Consider the following 19,957-nt stretch of genomic DNA (forward strand, 5'->3'; position numbering starts at 1 on the left):
AAACTTGGGAATACATCCCATTGAACACAGAGAGATTGCATTCAATGAGACTATGCAGAGTAGACATGTCCAGGATTGTGCTGTAAGGTTATTTATTTCCCACTTTTTAGATCCAAGGACTTTACACATCTTTTTAAAGTTCTTGGGTCTTTAAAAAGTGGGAAATAACCTTACAGCATGATCCTGGGCATATCTACCCTGCAGAGTCCCCCGAACTTGGCCTCTCTCCATTCAATGGGACTTATTCCCAGATTTAGGTTTAAGCCATTAAACAGTGTGAATAGGGGGCTCCAAGCAAGTAATAGGAATATTTCCCCCTTCCAGTGTCAACTACTGTACTTATCTTTGTTTCTTCTCGTTTCACTATAGACAGACTCAGTTGGAGATTGAAGGTAGAATGAGGATGTCTTCCCCGGTCATTCCAAGAAGTATATTTTTAGGCAAACAGAGTATGAATTAGGAAACCAGCACTTTGCTGAAAACAATTCTTCACCTTCCAGACTTACCAAGTGTCTCTTCAGTGATAAGAGAAACCAGGTCAGGACATTCCAGAAAGACACAAACAATTTTCCCATTTAAAGATAGAAATTCCTGGAAGGGTGGGTCTTGAAAGAGCAAATAACATGTTTGTTCTCTTTCTGTTGAGTTTTAAACACTTCTGTCCAGTATGCAAACACACAGAAAAGGCCAATGGAGGGAGAGCCGAAATTCCCTCCCACTGCAGGAATGTGACCTACTTTCGAGCTTTGTTGACACTACAGCATAGTTCTGCTGCTGACATAGTTTGCATCTGCAGTTAGTCCAACTGTTACTTTCCTAAACATAGTTTAACTGTCAACGGGTGTTAAAGATAAAACAAGTTCAGGTTTATTCTGGGAACAGTGATTAAGATCTATTCCAGTGTCTCAAATGAAACCACACACGATCAGCCTTGCATTTTACAAGCATAGTAGCTAAGACCATGCTCAGCTGCACCAGCTGCCAGCCCTAATCTTAGGAGAAAGTAAGCTAACTGGGCATAAAGATTTGGATACTGGGAGATCTAGGTTCAAATATCCTCTTCAGCAAGTCATGATCTCTCACTCTAACCTGACTTGCAGTGCTTTGATAATAAAAATGGCCAAGAGCCACATGCTAAAGACAAGAGCCCTGTATGATGTTCTGAGCTCCTGGAGGAAGAGTGGGGTATTTAACTCAAAAGGTTTCAAGTTCCCTCCCTGGCTTCTCCAAGATAGGGCTGAGAGAGATTCCTGCCTGCAACCTTGGAGAAGCCGCTGCCAGTCTGTGAAGACAATACTGAGCTAGATAGACCAATGGTCTGACTCAATATATGGCAGTTTCCTATGTTCCTATGTTCCTATGCTGGACCTTGTTGGCAAGGATGGATGGGCTGATTTTAGAGCAAACGTACTCATGGATGATACATTGTAATAACGATAGGTTGTACACATGGATACTACATTGTAATAATAACCCCGTGAAGTAAGTTAGGGAGATGGTGTCTGGCCCAAAGTCACCCAGAAGATATTTGTGACTGAATTTGGATTTGAATCTCCACAATCCTAGTTTAAAACTAGGTTTTAAACCTAGTTTAAAGTTTTGTCCAGACCCCTGCTAACTGGGCAAAGAGGCACCTTTTACCATGGTGATTTTCTTTATTTAGCAGGGGGAGAGTAACTGGCCCTATCCACCCCCAGGACAGTACCTCCAGTGACTGTTGCTGGTGTCTATCTTATGTTTCTTTTTAGATTGTGAGCCCTTTGGGGACAGGGTTCCATCTTATTTATTTATTGTTTATCTGTGTAAACTGCCCTAAGCCATTTTTGGAAGGGCAGTATAGAAATTGAATTATTATTATTATTATTATTATTATTATTATTATTATTATTATTAATAATAAATGCTAATCCCTGCACCTATGATATCTCTCAAAATAAAACTAGCATTCAAGATGTTTTTTTCAGCATTCTGTAGCTGACATTAAATTGTTATTTTAAAATTGATAATTTCAGTTTCTTTTTATTCTGATTTGCCACAAGCAGTGTAGAAATACTAATGCGACCACGCTGTTAACAATATCTCAAGACACAAAGAGTCTTACAAGGAATAATAAACATCTTCTGTACTATTATACAAAAGAACAAAAAAGGAAATAAAATCTGGCCATGAAAGAGGGAAGAAACTCATTAAGGAGTAGCAAAATTCTATAAGCTTTTCCGTGTTGTTTTCTTCAATTGTGCATCTCTGTCATTGGCTAAACACAACTCTTAGCAGAATGTCCAATCTTAAAATAAGCAATTCCAGCCAATACACGTACACTGTGAACATTTAGATGTTCTGATCAAATATGTACCATTTAGTCCATTCCCAAATCAGGAGCTTACAAGATGCAAGGCAAATGTAATGTTCATAGGAACACTTGCATGACGTTGCTTCTGTTCAAAACAGAAACTGGGTTAAAAAAAATTCCCCTCCTGGTTCCTGCTGTGTATTTCCTAACAAGGATTTTTGGCAGGATGTGCCCCTAACAGAGCTGGTTTCCAGGCAATCTGTTTCCTGAAGCCTTAACAAAGATCGTCTGTGAGGCCAACAGGGAAAGTACATGACTCTTTTGCTGACACACAAATGTTGCAATCAAGAATTTTCCCAGGGCTACGTCAATGCCAGTACTATGTAAATCATTTGCAAGCTCTGCAGTTTCCCTTCTAATCTAATGTTAACACAAACAGGAAAACCCAGCAGATGAGTTTACTTGAATGAGTGCCCTTGTTCAGTTTCCAGTTCTGATACATATCTACAGTACATTTTGTTTGGAAAAACATATCCAGCTATGAAAGTGACTTCACATAAATATGTAGTTTTACTATAGTTAAGATGTTAAGCTGCATTGCCATACTTAGCATCACGATCTTTTAAAATCCCAAATATGCATTACACCAATAATTATCTATTAAATTTATACGTTACTGGAAATGGATGAAAACAAGCAAAGATTTTTATAGTGGATACACCCCCTTGCCAGAGAATATTGGAGAAAACCTAATATTTTCTATTAATCATTTATGGAGTTCCTTTAGACCCTCTTCTTTTTCTGCTAATGTATATGAATGGGACTATTCAGATGACGGACTCAGAGCTGGTAGCCTTTATGATGCCATATGCTGGGTGCAAAATGTTGGATGTTCTCTCCTATGTGGGATTGGATAGAATATGGGGAAATAATGTATTTTACATAGAAATATTAAAAATTGAATTATTTCATAGGTATTAGGGGACTATTTTTAAAGTTTCTACAGCTTACTACTTCAGGATGTACTGTGCATTTGCCTTTTGTGATATTATTAAGGAAAGGAAAATTTGTGCCATCGACTCCGGTGACCACAGAGCCATGTGTTTTTTTGGTGGAATACAGGAGCAGTTTACCATTGCCTTTCTCCCACACAGTATGAGATGATGCCGATGCCATTGTCACTGAAGTGACCTGCCTCCAGCACCTTCCTCTATTGCTGCTGCCTGATATAAGTGACTACAAATATATATTTACTAGGCACAGTCTGGGAAGCACACCGGTGGGGATTCAAACTAACAGCCTCTTGCTCCCTAGACAAGTTGCTTCCCCAAGAAGCTAGTTGTAAATGTTTTGATAAGCTCTGGATGCAGAATTTAAAAATAATTTCTTTACTTTTTTTCTGGGAAATGACTTCCAGATAAGCAGATGGAACCGACAGGTATATCCAAAATAAGAAGAAAAGTCTGTTTAGAAGTTTATGTAGCAGAAAATTTGCTTCTAAACTAGTGAAGCAGATACTTCCTTCTTACAAATTTAAAACAATACAGTGTAAGCACATATAGCACTTATAGATGAATTAGTCTCTATAAAATGCTGCAATGCTTCTCTGTTCTTCAGGCACAGTGGCTAAAGGGCTGACTAGGTTGGGAGTTGTAGTTCAAAAACTGATTAAGTGCCATCAAGTCAGTATTAACTCTTAGCAACCACATAGATAGATTCTCTCCAGGATCATCTGTCTTCAACTTTGCCTTTAAGATCTCTCAGTAGTGCATTCATTGCTGTCGTAATCGAGTCCATCCACCATGCTGCTGGGTGTTGTTTTCTTCTCTTTCAACTTTCCCCAGCATTATGGACTTCTCAAAGGAGCTGGGTTTTCACATAATGTGTCCGAAGTATGATAGTTTGAGCCTGGTCTTTTGTACCTTGAGTGAAAAGTCTGAATTGAAAATGGGAAAAGCCACTGTCCAAACGATTCTAATCTTTGTATGTATAGACACATCATGGCACCTAAATATCCTTTCCACGGCCTTCAGTACAACTCTACCAAGCTCTAGTCTGTGGCGTATTTCTTGACTGCTGGATCCTTTACTGTTGATAGTCGATCCTATAAGGCAGAAGCTATCCACCACGTCAACGTCTTCATTATCAGTTCTGAGGCGGGTTGCTGTACGCTTTGTCATTAGTTCGGTTTTCTTGACATTTAGTCGTTGTTCCATTTTTTTACAGTGCTCCTTGACTTTCATGACTAGAGCTTGCAGATCATCCGCATTCTCAGCTATCAGAGTGGCATCATCCCCGCCACGACATACATACCCTGCCACAATGAGGCAGCATAGCAGGGGGCAAAAACAAATTACCTAAGACTATCTTGTAGTGGCTTACATACTGCATACTCTCAGACCCTCTGTGGCTCCTAAGAATCGCTTCACCACTGTACAACAAATATTTATATGCTGCTTTTCAACAAAAGTTTCCCAAAGCAGTTTACATAGAAATAAATAAAGTAAATAAATAAATGACTCCCTGTCCCCAAAGGGCTCACAATCTAAAAAAGAAACATATGATAGACACCAGCAACAGCCACTGGAGGGATGCTGTGCTGGGGATGGATAGGGCCAGTTGCTCTCCCCCACTCAATAAAGAGAACCACCACTAAAAAGGTGCCTTTTTGTTCAGTTAGCAGGGGAATATAGTGATGTATCTTCAAATATTCCCAATAGGAACAGCATCACTACAACAGTGATACAATTCCTAGACGCCACATAGTATCTCCAAGCAGGGTAGCAGCAAGGATGCCATTTGGAATCATACAGAGCCAGTGCATGTGCCCCACTCTTCCATTGGGGGCACTGTGTGGCATGTAAGCTGTTATTGGCAAAAAATTATACAAAGGGAGAGCAAACCCTGAAAATCAGCACCACTTAAAGTTAAACTGCAGTGAGCCGCAGTGCAGAGAAGGCCTAAAGCTGCTTCAAAATATTTTAAGTCAAATGTGTAGGATAGGTACTTAAGCTGGAAGCAGACAGTGTTCAAGCTGCAAGTGAACTGAGAAAAGCATTATCTTCTACCACACACACTATTTTTGTCCCACACTCTTGCCTCTGGTCCAACAGGTTGCACAAAGTTTTGAAACAATACAAATAAAAACAAAAACCTGCAAAGCCTATTTAGCAAATGTCCAGCAAAGCAATTTTCTGAAATTGCTAAAGTTTCAGAAAAAATTAAAAACTAAAAGCAATTCTCCTGTTTTCAAACTGCCTTCAGTTTCCTGGAAAAGCTATTGTACATCTACAGCCTTTACTGTGCTTTCAAAATGGATACTCTTGGAAAAGAACCAGTTTGCTATTCATTGAGGGCAGAAAGAAAAAAGAAGTTTTTCAGAAATTTGAAGGCAGTTTTGAAAGATGGGTTGCTGCTTCTGGTTTATATACCATCCCACTTTTGCTTCTTGTAAGCAGGTTTGGCAGGGTTTTGTACTGTTTCAAAAACCTGTTTGACCAGAAATGTTAACAGTTAACAGGTAGGGGTGTGTGTGTGTGTGTGTGTGTGTGTGTGTGTGTGTGCGCGCGCGCGCATCCGTCCAGTCCACACCATGGGAACAGATGCCTTAGCCTCTCTCAAACCACACTCAACTAACCTCTCTCCAGCCAAAGATAGCATACAGAGTGTTCATATTATCTGTGACCTCTTATAGAAAAGTGTGTTGTTATTCCTCTGATATAAACATGCCTTTAAGTGTCTGACATAGTTTAACATAGCTAATTTGGCTTAGAAGCAACCAATTATTCCACACAGTCCTTAAATGAGCCATATAAAATGTATACAAAAGCTGCCCTTAAAATCCAGAGACAACTTTCTTTCTAGCTTCCAAAATGCAGTAGTGCATTTATCACTTGTGATTTGAAATATTAAGAGAGATAACTGGCAGGACCCAGACTTAGTCATGACTAAGCACCGTTGAAATAAGTGAGACAAGTTATCATGTTTAGCTTGAGTCCCATTCATTTCAGAGATGTAGTCATGACTTAGTCTGAAGGACCTTGCCCAATAATTTAATTGACCAAAATTAGTGTCTGCCAAAGGCAGTGACTCCATCACCAAGATGGAGTCACAAGATTCCATCACCATCACACTTAGGAGAGAGGCTGTAGCTTAAGAGAGAGGCTGTAGCTTAGGAGAGAGGCTGTAGCTTAGGAGAGAGGCTGTAAATTAAGCATGTGCAGAGCACATGCTTAATTTTATCTTATCTTATCTTTCTATCTTTCTCTTTCTATTACATTTTCATACTGCCCCATCCAATGGCTCTGGGCAATGCACAACAAGTAAAAAACAAGAACACCATTTAAAACCAACTGCTTAAAACAATATAAAAACAAATTTAAAACAATTAAGAAGCATTTTAAACCAATTTAAAATTATGTAAGAACTGCTTTGCATGCAGACGTTCCCAGGACCAATTTCTGGCAATTCCAGGAGTTCCTCTGTGAAATTCTGGAGACACTGCCAGATAGTGGACAATATAAGCTAGATGGACCAATGGTCTGACTCAGTATACAACAACTTTATATGTTCAGTCTAGGACTGAACTTTGTCCCCATCTAGCCCATCCCACTCTGCAGTGCCTTTTCCAATAGCTACCATTAGCAACTGGTGCTGCTGGAGAAGAGGAGCATTCCAGGACCTGCAAGATGTATATATTCTTCAAAAGGCAGAGCTCCACAAACTGCCGTCATCATAATAGTCTGAGTTCTGTTTCCCTTTCAGCCTATTCAGCCACTGCTCTGGGCTCCTTGGAGGAAGAGCGGGATATAAATGTAAGAATGAAGAAAGAAAGAAAGAAAGAAAGAAAGAAAGAAAGAAAGAAAGAAAGAAAGAAAGAAAGAAAGAAAGAAAGAAAGAAATTCCATTCTGGACTGGAGTATATTGTCCAATACAGTAATTGCCACTGGCAATTAGTGCTGCTGCTGAAAAGAACGAAGAGTCCAGCACTCATGACTGAAGTCCAACCTACCTTCAGAGACACCATCACATCTGGGATGGAGCTCTGAACCACAGCCAGCCTCATCCACTTTGCAGCACCAATTCAACAAACAGGGATCTAACAGCTGCCTGCTTGCAAAAAGCACTGCCTTTTGGATGGCTTTTCAGACAGTTGTCTGTGATATTCTACTTTTTTAAAAAATAGGTTAAATGTTTGCAAAGTAAAATTTATTTTATTCGGCTTCTTTTATTCCCCAAGCCATCAAGTTTCTTTAGAGTAGATTGAGAGCCCTGTGGGGATAAAACTGTTCACATTTAGAAAAAAATGCTGAATGCTACTCTGGGTCCACAGGATAGAACTGGATATAAATCAAATAAAAACACAAAATAAACCAGAGTTGTACCAAGAATAATATTCATGTTATTTGTTATTTATAATATTCATGTTCTTTTGTTCACAAAATTGCATTTCTTACTCGTGCACTATTCATCTCATGTCAATATGTGAAGCTCTTAGGGCTGTGATTCAGTTTTCACAAGGCCAAGCTGAATTCACCAGGAATTCCTGCTGTGCCTATTGTAGGTGGCAATGAATCAGCTTTGTGTTATCAGCCATGTCTCTGCTTCCTTTGTTTTTCTTGTTCATACAATAAGAGCTGAACTCTCAAGATAGCAATATGAAAGTAGCATTACCCACAAAGATTAGCTACAGGGTGGGGGTGGGAAGTGTCCCCTAGGAAGTCATATTTCATACTGATTACATCATCCCTTTATCCATATCACATGAGGCTGAATCATTGCTCTTCTTGCATACTATACTCAAAGCAAGTCAAGGCAGCAGCTGCTTAATTTTCTTCTCTCTTCCAACAGCCTTCAATTTATAGCACACAATCCCTTTATCAGTATTATTCCAAACTGCTCTCCATATGTAATTAAGCTTGCCAACATGTTTCCACTTGTCAAATATTTAAATTGCATCGAAATGCCAACAGATTCTCTGGAGTGAGAGTTGTGCTATTTAATGCAACTGCTGGTTTTTAAAAAAATGTTTACGGCCCAACAGTATTACAGCTTTGGGCATTAAAGGGCTAAGTTTGTGAATCTGGGGGACAAATCTGAAAGGAAACAAATCTGGTGGTTTAGCAAAATATAATGATGCCACAACTACACATGACAAAAGAAAAATAGGGCCACACGTGTACGAAGGACAAAAAACAACAACTGTGTCAGTACAGAAAAATATCCAATCATGAATACAAAACTTCCAAAATTAATAACTATGTTTATAAATAATCATGAAATTAGTAATAATACATATATCCAAGATCTAAATCCAAGGATTGTGCCATACACCACCCAAAAGCTCTTATATGGGTATGAGAATAGGTACTACACAAAAAGGATAACCCAATACATGCTGAGCATGTTGCAAGGGGTAACCATACAATAAACAATATCCACTAAATGAATCAAATAGCAAATATTCACCACAAGGAATCTACAATAATAATATGATAATAATGTCCATCCTGTTGCATACACAAGGTATTTCCAATATTTCAAATACATATAAATCTCACTAAGATGATTCCAAGACACAAGTGATGAAGTAAATCCTTGTTAGTGAGTCCTTGTAAGTCATAGTCCTTGTTGGTGAATCCTTATTTAATTTAATTAATTTATTTATTTATCTATCTATCAAATTTGTACACCACCCCAAACTTGGGTCTCTGGACTGTATAAGTCCTTAAAAAACTGTCCGGATAGCAGTGATTTTCGCTGAAGCTTCTTCAAGAAAGACTTATATACTCATAGATAATTCTACACAGTAACTTACTTTATGGTAATGCAATGCATTTCATGATTATTTATAAACATAGTTATTAATTTGGGAAGTTTTGTATTCCCGATTGGATATTTTTCTGTACTCACACTGTTTGTTATTTTTTTGTCACAAATACACATGAAACAGAAATAAGAATGGAGAGGAGAGTGAGAATGTGAATAAGGTGATTTAAAAGCGAGAGTATAAGATAAGAAACTCAGATAAGAGGCAGAGATAGAGATTGATTTAGAAAAATTAAAATTAAAATGTGAGAAGTGATGAAGGCAGCAGAAGAGGGTAATATTATTATGATACTTATGCCCTGGTTTTCTTCTATAAAACAGGAAGGGCACTATACATTGGCTTATCTCATTTTTATCCACATGACAACTCTGTGAGATAAGCCAGGCTGAAAAAGAGTGATTGTTCATGGCCACCAGTGAGTTTTATAGCTGAGTGGGGATTTGAACGTGGGTCTCCTTGATCTAAGTCCAGCATTTGATCCACTGCACCAAAATATCATACTTATGGCAGCATCTGGCCCAATATAAAGAACCTGAAAATAAAAAGTAATGGCTAGATTCTCTAACCACTGGAGACAGAAACAAGACCAAATGGGAAACAGGTAGCATTCGCTCTAACTGGAGAAAGTCAGGTTATCTAGGTTAGGCAAAGAACTGCTCTTGAAAATGAGCCAAACAATATAACTTCCTCCTTTCATGTGAGGAAAAGGGAAGTCTCTGTTTCAAAATCAGTAAGCAAAAATCCCCAGTGGCAAAGAAAAAAATGTCACTGATTGGGATGGGAATATTTCCAGTGTTCATTGTAAATTAGCATTAGTAACTATCAAGGTTACCTGAGAGGCATGAATATTGTATACTGTTTCCCAGAAGTAGTTCAATATAATTGAGAAATGCGTTGCTGATTTTGAGTGGTGGTGGGGCAACTATTTATTTATCATATTTGTATACCGCCAAAAACATATGTCTCATGGCAGTTTACACACATTTGTTAGTTTGGCAAATAATAAACAAGACCACACAGACCAAATACACATGGCATAAGTTTAACAATACCCCATCCTACCCTATCTGGCCCTATCCACCCCCAGCACAGTACCTCCAGTGACTGTTGCTGGTGTCTATCTTATGTTTCTTTTTAGATTATGAGCCCTTTGGGGACAGGGATCCATCTTATTTATTTATTATTTCTCTGTGTAAACCACCCTGAGCCATTTTTGGAAGGGCAGTATAGAAATCAAATAAATAAATAAATAACCTGCCAAAGAGAATGCAAATGAACACTGTAAGCTGAACTCTCTCTGCCATAAACAGTTGCTAAAAGGGGACTTTCATGTATAGATGAACAACTCTGTGTTTGAATATAAAACAGATGCATATAACACCTGAAGTTTAAAGAAACAACAGAGATAATAACCAATCTAAAGCAAAGTGTATGAAACAAGATTGGTGTAGATCCACAAATTATTGTTGGATGCACAGGGCACTAAACATTTCCTCACCTCAGTTGTGCTTTTTTATAATTATCACAGCTTTGTCAGGGAAATAAAGGCATATTTTGCTGTATCCAACAGGTAAGTTACAAAAAGTAGCACACTAGAATTTATCTCATGTACCAATACCTTAATCAAATTGAGAAGCACATTCATCCACACACACCAGCTGAAGGAGTTTAATTTATCATTGACTGATGGCAAAAAGATTCATATTAAGCATTAAGAAGAAAAGCAGTCTAATCTTTTGGATTGGAATAGTGGTTACCAAGTTGCTGACATAATTAAACATAAACATCAACAATATTCTCTCATTACATATGGCACTTCAAATTTACTTTTAAACATTATTATATTTTTAAATGAACTAAACTATTTGTTTTGCAGATTCGCTAAAGAAAAGCTTTGTGCTCTAAAATGTAAATGTTTTCCTTAAATTACATCTTTTTGTACAATATATGTATAAAGATGAACTGCATTTTTTACATTGATCAAAACGTGCACAAAAGCTATGCAGCCCAAATGGTTAAGCAGCTGCTGAATAAAATGAAATATTAATTAATTACAGAAAATGTAATACCTTGTCCTTTCATAGGGCTTGTGAAAAGAATTGCAAACATGGGCCATGATACAGCCAACATGAAGCACTTCTGAGTTTCTTTTTTTTTTCAGTGGAAGAGTTAAACATGTGCTCAGTTCTCTCACTGAAACCAATGGGACAAAAATGCTTAACTTTGGCTGGGTTATTCCCCTGTACTTATTTTCCAATAGATCTCAAGTTATGTAAAAGCTAATAGTAAACAGAACTATTTCATGCTATAGTACAAAAGGCCTGTAGTAACGGAATCCAAAGCTTTTGGAACCAAGGTTTTTTAGGACTGTGGATATGGTCAATGTTCTAATAAAATCTGATGGCTGATATGTCTGGGATATAAAAAAACAAATTCCCATCACAGGAATGAAAGCATTATCATTAACTGCTGCCCCAAGTGGTAGGCCTATGTTTCAGTGCAATGAATGGGTTTCTATGGAGGATGAAGTCAGATTACATATTTCCAGCTTCCGAGACTGCAATCCAAAGTTATATATATTATCTTCTAGCCTGGAAAAATCTTATGTCCTTTTTGCCTTAGTTCCAGAAAATTGGTGCCTGCACCTAGAAATGTGAAAGATCTTTCAGCCCTGTGCATGAATAGCAGCTTAGAATTTTGAAATATATTTCCAATCCTGCTGACGTAAAAGAAAAGGCACTGTAGATTTAATTACATCAATTGGCAAGGCAATAGTGACTTCAAAATGAACTAATCAGAAACAGACATTTACATAAAACCAACTAATATTAAATGGCTCTGTTCAGCTACATTATAGCAAGTGATTAGTGGAACTACTGACTATTGCCTCAGTCAGCAGAGGTCATCAAAGCAAATAAGTCTTTTTTTAAAAGACTTTTTAAAAGACTTTGAATCTGCATTCTGTATTAACACTTATGATTTCTAGCCCTCTAGACACAACAGTCTGGAATTCATGACATCAACAAAAAGGGCCAAATGTTTTTGGTTTGTAAGTAGCTCCATTGTATCTTTAAACAATGTTACTGGTAAGCAACAGAAAATGGGCATTTGCTTTGATCATACTACTTGGCAAGGTAATATTAAGTTACGAGTGTCTCATAACTTAGTAAATTACATAACTTAGTTTAAATTACATAGGCTTCTGTGCATTAAAAAGATTTGACCGTGGGTGAGCACACAATCTGCAGTGGAGTAGACAATACAGAGTTCAGATACCAGTAGATTTCAATTACCAGAACAGCAATATGCTATTTTCAAACATAAACTAGAATAGAGGTAACAAGCTGTAACAGTTAAAAGAACAAAGCAAAGTATTACATTTAGCGCTTATATGGCATGCCTCCCCCCCCCAAAAAAATGTTCACCTCAAAAAGTTGGAGCTCTGTACTGGATATGATCAACGCTTTTGTCTGCAAACTGAGTGATAATATTGAATTAGATGGACATCTGATCAGACTTGGTATAAGGCAGCATCATATCGTCACAATACTGTAAAGTTGGTTACTAAGATAACCTTTCTTCCACGAAACTCAAGGCAGCGTACATAGGGTTTGCAGGCACTGATCAGATCCAGATCTGTGTATCTTCAGCACAAGTTGCTGCATCATGTCTCTACAGACTGGGACCTGAGCATAGTGGCTTTACCTTAAGGCCAACCTGTGAGCTTATGGCTGAGCCCAGATTTGAACCTGGAAATGTGCAGCTCACACTCTTAATCATCCACCTGCACCAGTATGGCATTAGATATATTATATTATTACTGCTATTCCTCTCAAAGGTTTAGATCCAAGTAATTTAGGTTGGCTGACTTGTGAATTAAAGTCATTTGCAAACAGATTCTGCTGCTCAGCTTTAACAATTCATTAAAATCAGAATTCAAAGCACAGTCTACAAATTTGTTCAAACTTTGATGAAACTATGTCAGAAGGGTTGAGCACTGACATCTCAATTTACAAGCTGAATGTAAAACAATAAACCTTTGTAAAAGTAAAGTTTATGTGTAAATGTTGTGCAAGATTTTGAGTGTACCTCAACCAGTGAGTCTGCTAGTCACCATCATTCCTCAAAAACTTTATGACCCACCTAATGATGCTGTATGCACAAGTAAGACATAAAGAGTTGGTTTACTTATAGTCCAATACTCTGCATGTTTATTCAGAAGTTATATTCTGCTGTGTTCAATGTGATTTATTGCCTTGTATTTTTAGGATCACAACTGATGTATCCTTAGTTGAGAATAAGTCCCAGTGAACCCAGTGAGGCTTAACTTCTGAGTAGACGGGTACAGAATCTGAGAAAATGTTTCTGTTCCTGATGATAAACAGGGGCTGTAAGAAAAGTCACGTTTAACAAAATGCATGCATGCTTGAAAGGAGAGAGATGTGTTTCAGGGTCCATGCCAAGCTTAACTGCAAGAGGAGAGCCACAGGATGAAAAATGATTGTGTTGCTTATTGACTGTCACAACTGATCTTACACACAATATTTAAGAACTGGTTAAATGAGACAAGTGCCCTGAGATCAACACAGAAACGAAGAAATTGCCCTGAAGGATAAGCGTCCAAGCGTCACGGGAAAGAGCTGCTGGCTTTAAAGATTGGCTTGCTTAGTTTAGCAACAGCACCGAGCTTGCGGGGTGGGGGGCCGCGGCAAGTGCCAGGGCTATTTGCAGAGCCCCTCCAGCCTCTCCAGCGCGCTCTTCATGTCCCGGATGCGCCCGGCCAGAGCTGGCACCGGCTGCATCTCCTTGTCCAACTCCTCGCAGCGCGCCATCAGTGTGTACATGGAGCGAATGCTCGTGTCCACGGCCTCTCCCAGCCCCTCCACACCGTCTCGGTAGGTCTGGATACAACCCACGCTGAGGGCGGTCAGGGCCTGTAGGGCGCCATGCACGCTCCGCAGCAACTCGTCCACCTGCGCCGCCATCTGGACAGCAAGAGCCGCCAAGTCCTGCAGCGCCCCGGGGTCAACGGCAGGGATCACGCAGCCTGAGTCCGTGGAGGCGCTGAGCCGGATCTGCTGCTCCAAGTTGTTGGCCACGAAGTGGGTGAGGCGCCCGTCCCATCGCACCGTACCCTCCGACTGTAAAGTGCCCGGCTGTTCCTCCACGGCACTCACTGCGTCCGGCCTCGGCGGTATCACCTCGACTGCCGTCTCCTCGGTCATGGTTAGCCGCCTTTCGCCAGCAACTTCCGCCGGCCGCAACTTCGGGGGTCTTGGCTCTGCCTGTGCCTGTTTCCCCTCCTCCTCTTCCCCCGCCCACCCCCGCCAGGAAGGCGACTCTCCACTCTTGACGTCTTTTCTGATTAGCTGATGAGCGGACAATGGGGGGGGGAGAGACACCGTTTGCCGCTTCTGATTGGAGACTGGTGTCTATGAGACGGGCTCCCTCCTCCCACTGTTTTCCCCACTTCATTCGTTGACCGAGAAGTAGGAGAGGCTTGTCTTGGAAAGAGGGTGTGTCCCGTACTGTATTTGTGTCTGCCTTGATTGGTAGAGCGGGGCAGCAGCTTTCCGCTGATTGAACAATGGCGAAGGAGAGGCGGATCTTCACGCCACCTTTTTGCGCTGACTGGAGGGAAGCTGAAAGGGGCGCGGCCTTCTCGAGTAACAACAGTGGGGCGTTGTGGTGGTTCTTCTCACTCCCCCGCCATGTTCTCCTAGCAGCGGATCTGATCGCCTAACCATCGCAGCCCAAGCGGGCGCTCCGCACTCATATCCCTGCTGCTTTTCCTTGCCCGCTAACCGAACTTTTACCCCCCTGATCCCCCAGCCCTGCCGCGCTATTGCGCGAATCCGATTCCTTCACCATGGTGACTTCCACAGCACCTCCACCCTTCCTGGCCCGGCTCTCGGCAGGCACCGAGGACTCCCGGCGGTTCCCCACGTCCCTCCTGCAGCGCCTGATGCGGGCGGACCACAGCGACGAGAGCCACCAGCCCGGCTGCTGCTTGGTGGGGCCAGGCGGCAGCGCGCGGCCGGCCCTGAAAAGAGTGAGGCGAAGAAGAGGGAAAATACGGCCCACTCCCTCCGGCCTCTTGCAGAGCCGCTACCAACAGTACCAGCAGCACCGTGCTGGCCTGGGGCGAAGAAACACCGCGCAGGGGACGCGCAGCTCCTACGAAGCCCCCGCAGCAGCCTCGTCAGAGCCTGGGGTGGAAACGGCCGCGGCTGAGGAAGCTCCGGCAGCTCCCCCGGTCAGAACAGCCCCCGTTAGTGTCGGCAAACCCCTCAGGAAAGAGGTACGGAAACGGGGTGTGTGTGTGTGTGAAGAGACAAGCCGTTGTTTCCCCGCTTCTGCGAGGGGGCGGTGCGGAAGGGAAGGGGCTGCGCAGGGGCTGCTGGACTGCTGGGGGGAGAAGCGGGTGGGGGGGCGGGTAGGAGGAACTTTCCGTTACGTCCGTTGCCTTCCCTTGCGAGAAGACGAAGTGAGATTCCACAGGCGCTGATAGGTGGAAAGAATCCACCAATGAGCTTGGCGGCTGAGCCCAGCAACAGCCCGATTTAGCCCGTTGGCCACGGTGCGGGGGAGAGACGTGACGGCGCCGCCGTGCCCAATGGACGACGCAACTGGGAGAGGAGGGGCTGGGGGGTCGGTCGCTTTTTCGTCACCCCTTCGTAGCAATGAGTTCTTCTTCTGTGTCGGTTGGGGGTGCATTCGCCAAGACGTTGTTGACGGAGAGCCGCTCCAAACTTCTTAATCCAAGACCAAGACAAAAGTGCTCTTCGGGTACCTTCTTTCAGATATCTCCGGACGGAGATAGCTCTTCGATTAGCGGAAGAGGCTTTGTACGCTTGGGAGCTACCTGTCATCTCTTCCGGAACAACCCTGCCATGTTCTTTCAATATACTCCAGAAGGAATGGCTTGCAAAATGTCTGTCCCCGCCACTCGAGTCCTTTGAAATAAGTCACAACAACTGAAACGAATGAGGCTGATTGAAAGTAAACTTGTTTAGAACTGGGGTGTGGTTTTTCAGATAAAAAGCAAACTGAGGTTCAGAGCAAGAGCTGATCAAGCAAAGAAGATGAGTTCTGCAAAACTTGTTTTGCTGATGGGGCCTGTTAAAAGCCAAAACAAACCATGAAAGATAAAACTGGCAGGCTGTGTCTTGGCTACTGTTGGATCTTGCCAGTGCTTTTGAAAGGATTGTTGGCATGTTTCAAGCAAATATGTATAAAGCAGTGTTCCCTCTAACAGGGATTCCCAGACAGGGGCGTAACTATAATAGGGCAAGGGGAGACAGTTGTCTGGGGGCCCACTGCTTTGGGGGGGCCCCCCAGAGGCAAGTCACATGACTGACTCCCCCAGCCGCGCACCCGCCCGGGCTTCCTTCAGTTGTATTCATCCTCCGAAACTGATGTGAGTGTTAAGACCTGGAGCTACCAGAACAGCAGGTCTTTCTCTAGTACCATTAAATGACTTGCATCGTCCACAATTTACAAAACCTTTAAAAAAATAATTTAGGATGATGTTCTATTGTGGCACATAGGTAGATATATATAACACTATGCTTTTTGTTACTACTATTTAGCCTTATTTAAGATTTCTTTACTTCATGAGCTGAGCTTCAGTGATGGGGGGGCCATTTTAAAATCTTGTCTCTGGGCCCACTCCAGCCTTGCTACGCCCTGTTCCCAGATGTTGTTGACTACAACTCCCATAATCCCCAGCTAAAGGCCATTGCAGCTAAGGATGCTGGGAGTTGTAGTGAACAACGTCTGGGAATCCCTGTTGGAGGGAACAGTAGTATACAGTATAAGATGACTTTTGGAGGGGAAGGGTGAAAAAGTTTTCCTCCCTGACTCCTCAAGTTTTTACATAGACCAGTTATAGACATTACAGACATTGAAAGTCACTTAAGACATAATTAAGAGTGAAAGAAAGAACATGAATGGCAAGTAATGTTGACATATAGGTGTGAAAGTAGTTAATGTATATTTTTCTCTTCTCTTTACAGTTGTTCAAAAACAAAATGGGAAAGTCTGAGAAGGTTACCATTCCTTACAATCAACCTGTTCACAGTATACACTTGTGTGACCAATCAAAGACTAACAGACAGAGGAGCAAATGTAGTATATCCCTAAACAAAATTCCAGCTACAAAAAAAAGTGAAAACAGCTTTTGGCAGGAATCGGTGTTGCCTGAACTCATTAAAAAACAGGAGGAAAAGCCTCTGAAAAACACGGAAAACGTCAAAAACATTAAATCAAAGAATTCCATCTTTCTTACTGAAGCTAACCAAAAAGAAAACTATGCTGGGGCGAAATTTAGTGACCCTCCTTCACCCAGTGTCCTTCCAAAGCCTCCCAGCCATTGGGTAGGAAGCACTGTTGAATATTCTGACCAAAACAGGGAGATGATGGCAGTTCATCTAAAAACTCTCTTAAAAGTTCATGCATAGTTTGTGGATATTTACAAAGAACAAACTAGGAATTTGAAACCTGCCTTGTTGCAACATGAAGTGCAAAAGACTGTCAAGTCTTAAAATCACTTGTCTATTTTTTATGGTTGTGTAAATAGTGTATATCATGTAATGTGTATATTCATATTTTGAGGTACATTTTAGTTTTGTTATGAAAGGCTGTATTTTACACTGCCCATGTGGTAGATGGTTTTTGTATATAATAATGGACATCTTCTAACGTGTTCTTGACACATGGAAAGACTTGACAATGTTTGCACAAGGTACTGAGATTTTAAAAGGAGCAAAAAGCTCTCATCTCAAGGTTCAAATGGAAATGTGAAAAACATTACTAATGCACTACTGAAGTTTTACAATCTGTGGCACAATAAGTCATTGGGAAAAAAGCTTACATAAAAATACAAATTTGTTTCAGACAATATATGAAGTTAAAATTCAATTCTGCCTTGCAAAGAAAAAATTTGAATTTTATTTAGATAGCCCCCAAACTTAGCACTGCTGATTCTTTAACAAAGAATTGCAGAGCTTTCTACCAGAGATAATTGGTTATTTTAAAAAAAGAGTTTAAATAAAACAATTTGGCCCCCCCATACTTTGTTGTCGTTCTTTATACATTCTGTTTGAATGAATGGTGATATGTACCAAATGTTCCTATGTTCTCATACAATTTTTGCGTGACAGTTCCCATCTTTTAAAATATATTACGCTTTGATGTTCCATTACTGTTGGAAACTGAACATGCTACCATGCAGGCACTTCTGTACTAATTATTTTGCATACTACACTTAAAAAAATGTTCTACAATTCTTGCCCATTCATTATCTCAATAGTGTTACTAGGTGATTTTTAAAAGGAAATGGGCTTCCCGCATCCTATTCTAGCAAGGAAGATCCTATAGAGGCAGTTTTTATATTCAAACTCCCTTGCTAGATATGGACCCATGTGCACAAACTGGATGCAACTGCACATCACAGTGTGGATATGCATCCAGATGTAATACACCTGATATAGCCCCCATTCTGCTTTTGTGGTTGGAATGAAATTGTGCATTTCTATTCATTTTCCCAGCCCACTATCTTGGACTGTGCATACGTTGTTATGGATGTGGGCTGTAATGACCTGCCTGAGGCCACCTGTTCAAAGTAAGGACCAAAATGCTTTGAGACATACAGTGATGTTCTTGAAACACTCCTTGTTGATGCCAGATTAGAAAATATATTGCAGTTATTCCCAGTTTACAAAAAGTAAAGGTAGAGAAATAGCCAAAAAATTATGTCAAATTTGGGGCAAAAAACGTTTGTGATGAAGAATGCTTCTCAGATTCCATTTTGCGAAGTCTGCACAAATACATGACACACTTCATAGTCCAATTAGATTTAAAAAAACGTGGGCTAGGGATGTGTAAAACCAGTTCGCTTGTGAACCAGTTCAATCGTGAACTGGTACAACCAAACCAGTTCACTTTGGTACAATTCAGTCCGAATTTGGACTGAACCAACAGCATGTGCACACCCCTAATGTATACCATCCACATCCATGAAGTAAATAGATCTGTCATTGACTTCAATGGATTGTGGACTGCAGTACCCCAAAAGTAGAAACAGACAAATATTTGGCCACATTCTGGTCAATATAAGATAGTGGCTGACATCCATAATAATTACATGTGCACAAAAAGGGAGGAGCGATTTCACCAATCTCCCCTTTCTATAGCCCACTATACCTACCAAGAATATGTCCTTGAATGGATAGAGGACTCTCGGGCATATATTTTCAGGAGGCATAGTGGGTTGCACTTGGAAGGGACGATGGGTGAAAATAATCCTTTCCTCGCACACATGGAACAATTTTCCTTGTATGCAACATAAGCCTGCATTCCAGCCAGTGATCTATCTTCATTAAATACAGTCTTAGTGAAAGGTACAGATAAACTCATTTTACTAATGTAGTTTTCAGTGTGTGTGATTCTGGGTTGGAGTGAGTCCAGTTCTAATTAAATATTAGCATATACCAACACAACATCCAAAACAGAAACATCCCCTCATCAATACATTAGATGCAAAATTTGGTAGGCTGGTCTGACCCATTTCCCTAAAATAAACAGCTGAAGAGATTTTGAAGCTATATGTTATCTGAAAAGTGGTGTAAATGCACTAAATATATCATTTGCAAATATATGAGGATAAACCAAGGCAATCTGTTTGATAAAAGAGCATGCATTTTTAAATTCCCGTTAAGAAAATGTTTTCAGTGAAACAATCCTCCGTCTTAAATACCCTAAAATGCCATGTCTTCAGGTGAGTGCTATACAGGTGAAACTCGGAAAATTAGAATATCGTGCAAAAGTCCATTAAT

General features: G+C 40.8%; 2 protein-coding genes across 2 annotated transcripts; one reads left to right on the top strand and one right to left on the bottom strand.

The window, feature by feature from the left end:
- Positions 1-10,771: 10,771 nt before the first annotated feature.
- LOC128341170 (BLOC-1-related complex subunit 6-like) lies at positions 10,772-14,560 on the bottom strand. Its single transcript, XM_053287329.1, has one exon. The coding sequence runs from the start codon at positions 14,342-14,344 to the stop codon at positions 13,841-13,843; it is 504 nt and encodes a 167-aa protein (XP_053143304.1). The 5' UTR covers positions 14,345-14,560; the 3' UTR covers positions 10,772-13,840.
- A 428-nt stretch (positions 14,561-14,988) lies between these two features.
- Positions 14,989-18,192, top strand: PNRC1 (proline rich nuclear receptor coactivator 1). The gene is made up of 2 exons (XM_053287328.1): positions 14,989-15,420; positions 17,138-18,192. Exons 1-2 carry the CDS (start codon positions 14,989-14,991, stop codon positions 17,579-17,581), a joined length of 876 nt encoding a protein of 291 aa, XP_053143303.1. The 3' UTR covers positions 17,582-18,192.
- Positions 18,193-19,957: the final 1,765 nt, after the last annotated feature.

The sequence above is a fragment of the Hemicordylus capensis genome, chromosome 1 (genome assembly GCF_027244095.1).
Source record: "Hemicordylus capensis ecotype Gifberg chromosome 1, rHemCap1.1.pri, whole genome shotgun sequence".
NCBI lineage: Eukaryota > Metazoa > Chordata > Lepidosauria > Squamata > Cordylidae > Hemicordylus > Hemicordylus capensis.

Excerpts from the sequence above, each read along its gene's own strand:
- LOC128341170 (XM_053287329.1), bottom strand. The coding sequence starts at position 14,344 with ATGACCGAGGAGACGGCAGTCGAGGTGATACCGCCGAGGCCGGACGCA.
- PNRC1 (XM_053287328.1), top strand. The coding sequence starts at position 14,989 with ATGGTGACTTCCACAGCACCTCCACCCTTCCTGGCCCGGCTCTCGGCA. Across the intron at positions 15,421-17,137 it reads GCAAACCCCTCAGGAAAGAG|TTGTTCAAAAACAAAATGGG; the intron begins GTACGGAAACGG and ends TTCTCTTTACAG.